The sequence below is a fragment of the Seriola aureovittata genome, chromosome 5, assembly GCF_021018895.1.
Source record: "Seriola aureovittata isolate HTS-2021-v1 ecotype China chromosome 5, ASM2101889v1, whole genome shotgun sequence".
Lineage (NCBI taxonomy): Eukaryota > Metazoa > Chordata > Actinopteri > Carangiformes > Carangidae > Seriola > Seriola aureovittata.
In genome coordinates, this window is record NC_079368.1 from 24,517,756 (window position 1) to 24,521,019 (window position 3,264).

At 43.8% G+C, this 3,264-nt stretch overlaps 1 protein-coding gene across 1 annotated transcript; it reads left to right on the forward strand.

Annotated features, from left to right (window-relative positions):
* The first annotated feature begins 431 nt into the window (after nucleotides 1-431).
* Nucleotides 432-3,051, forward strand: gas1a (growth arrest-specific 1a). Its single transcript, XM_056377375.1, has one exon. It carries the CDS (start codon nucleotides 1,034-1,036, stop codon nucleotides 1,814-1,816), a length of 783 nt encoding a protein of 260 aa, XP_056233350.1. The 5' UTR covers nucleotides 432-1,033; the 3' UTR covers nucleotides 1,817-3,051.
* The last annotated feature ends 213 nt before the right edge of the window (nucleotides 3,052-3,264 follow it).

The window sequence follows — 3,264 nt, forward strand, 5'->3', positions numbered from 1 at the left end:
AGAAGCCATTTAAGTAGACCTATATGGCTTTTATTGTAAAGCAGGTTGTATTGTAAATTAAACATTATGAACCCAAAGCTGTGAAGGGAAAAACGACACTTTATTCAATAGACTACTCCATCCATCCATAACAATATTTTGATAAGAAAACATGTGTTTCCTATTAAAACTCCATTATGAGAAACTTTTTTGTACCTTTTTATGAATGATTATTTTTAGGCTCATAAAACGTGGTGAAAATCAGTTTCCCTTGTACTAAAGAGGGAGAACTGCTCTCCCCATTCAATTTACTCTCCAACACATTCATCCATCCTCACCTAGTATTTCTCAAGACCATCTTCCTCCCACCCTAAACTCCCGCCCATCACTACGTAGAAACCCACAACAAGTGGCCCAACCAATGAGAGGCACCTCGCTAATGTGTGGAGAGGGGGCCGAGGAACAGAAAGACAAATGCTCAAAGGGGGAGAGAGTAGAGGACCACTTTGCGACCCATAAGGGTTGTTGTTTTTCCTCATGCACGATTTGTTTGCACTCCCGTGCGCAGAAGGACTGCTAAATGATCCAGCGCGGTCCCCCGAAGGGCTCTCTGGACTTGTCCGGCTTCGGTTTTAGGTGGAAACCCGCGAGGAGAGAGTAGGCAACAGGGGATCGCTGAGCTGGAGACAGTTTTGTTGCACGAACTCTGAATCACTGCGATGGAATAAGCCGCTGCAGAAACTCTTCCCAACTTATGGAGAACATCTCTTTTCTTAATCTCCCGAGTTTCTATTTTAGTGTTCGCCCCAATCATGTATGGATAACGGGAGGTTCGCTCAAGTATCCGGCTCAAATGGATCAGCGCTGACGGGTGTATGGAGCCGGGATTACACAGTGCACTGCCAGCCTGTTGAACGCCCACACACGGGCCTATCACACACCATCTGCCTCGGAATAAATAACAGTCTCCAGTGAAGACACTCTCCGTGGAAGTAGTGTAGAAGTTTTACATATGACACTGCTGTGAGTTTTACGGTCTCTTGAAGCCAGAAGAATGGCAGCCCCTGGCGCACTGGCACGGAGCGTCTGTAGGTCTGTCTCCACTCTCAGTTGTGTGCTTTTGTTTTTTGGCTACTTCTCCGTGGCCTCGCCGTCCCACGGTCGGCGGCTGATATGCTGGCAAGCAATCATGAACTGCCAAGCCGAGCCCGATTGCAATTACGCATATGAACACTACACGCGCGCATGTGGCCCCGTGTTGAGCGGGGAGAGGAAGAAGTGTCCCAGCCACTGCATCTCCTCGCTCGTCCAGCTCAATCTGACCAAAAACGGGCCGGCGCTGGAGGACTGCAGCTGCGCCCACGACGTGGTGTGCACCAGCACCAAACGGGCCATCGAGCCCTGCCTGCCCAGGACTACCAGCACCGGCTGCACGGAAGCCCGGCGCCAGTGCGAGAGGGACCAGCAGTGCAACTCCGCTATGCACGATTATTTGAACCACTGCGGGAAACTTTTCAGCGGGGCGGTCTGCACGAACGCCTGCCGGAATGTGATAGCCAATATGCGTAAAATACCCAAGGGTCAGCAGCTGGACACTTGTATGTGCGACGGGACGGAGAGGGCCATTTGTGAGTTCGTCAAGAGCAGCATGAAGGCGCTGTGCTTCGAGTCCACCGAGAGGTACGAGAGCAGCGGCAACGACCAGGATCAAGAGTCCGATGAAGACACGTTGGATCTGTACTATCCGGACGAGCCGGAGAACGGAGCCTCTGCTCCAACGGCCCGCTGTGTTTTGACCCTGCTGGCATCCATTTTGGCTCTGTTGCCCCTCATTTAATCCCCAGGTTCATAATCTGCCCCGACTATTGTTCAGATAAAAGGCAATCTAAACTTTTGTCACTCATTGACCTGCAACTATTGTGAAAGGTTAGAGCATCAAAGACTAAAAGGAAAGGGTGTTTTGGCCGCAGGCCTCGTTTGAATTAAGAGCTGTAGACGCTGAAGGATATCAAATCAGGATATTTTCTATGCAAATGAACCCGGAAAGATGTTTTAAACTGTCCGAGCTCTCAAATCACACCACCCCTCTGCTCTCCAGATGCTTTGCTTATGTGATGAGCTAAACAGGAGTGTCTACTTTTTCACAGTCACAGACTGATAGTAAAGTTGTCATGATAGAGTCACAGTTGGTTTGTTTTGGTAACAATGCAACGCTTGATCAGTATATGCTGTGCACTGCCAATCTTTCTTTTCTTTTTTTCTTTTTTTTAAAGATATGAACTATTTTTGTATGATAGACTGTTGCAATTGGGCACCAAGCTATCTGATTTACAAGTATTTAATGCTGGAATCTATGAACTTGTAAATAGATTAGGAGTTAAAGTGAAACAGTAATTTATTACATGCCACCTAGTTACATCCAAATGTCCATCATGTGAATAAAAGACTGAGAATTCCAGCTTTAAAGGGAAGTTATTTAGACTGTATTCTCTTCAAAGATAATGTACATTGTATATATGTGTATAGCCTATATAGATTTTTTTTCCCCAGAGAATCCTCTATGTTTTAGGCTATGAGATGATTTATTCACTGTGTATGGCCTAGAGAAAGAAATGTCTAAATCCACTGTATGATTGCCTCAATGATATACTTTTATAGAAGGCATAAAGGAAACTTGAAGATAACTTTCTTGACTGTGAGTTATTTGTTGATCTTTGCCACGTTACTTCCCTGATGCTGTGCCTTCATTCAAAAATAGTAATATGGTTTTTAATGAGTTCAAAAACCTTTTAAAACACAATATATTGCTAATTTAATGTGGGGTTGTGTAAACAGTCCTGTTTTGTTATAATAAGCATGATCAAAAATACTGTTATGATATCAGTTATGAAAAGCAAAGACACTGACAGTATCAGTGAAAATCCGTTGGCTGACAGAAAAGCATCAGTTTATGCTTCTTCTTCTTCTTTTAAATTCTCAGAATACTCTTTCTCCCCTTTAAGTTACACCAGTGTGGAGTAACTTGCTTAATGCATACAGTTTGGTTAGGTAATAAACATAATGTAAATCTGACATGTGTGTGAATCTTTATTTTACACACTCTTATTTTTAGTTCTTAAATCCCACTAAGCTTTGCACAGTGGTTAAGATCAGCTGTGAATGAAATGACAGTATCTTCTGTTCTATAATAGACTATTTATAGTGCTGTATGTTGGTTATGCTCCTTAGTTTGGTTTAAAAGTTAATACTATACAGTTTATTCATCCTGCTGCTCATGTAGATAAA

Excerpts from the sequence above, each read along its gene's own strand:
- gas1a (XM_056377375.1), top strand. The coding sequence starts at position 1,034 with ATGGCAGCCCCTGGCGCACTGGCACGGAGCGTCTGTAGGTCTGTCTCC.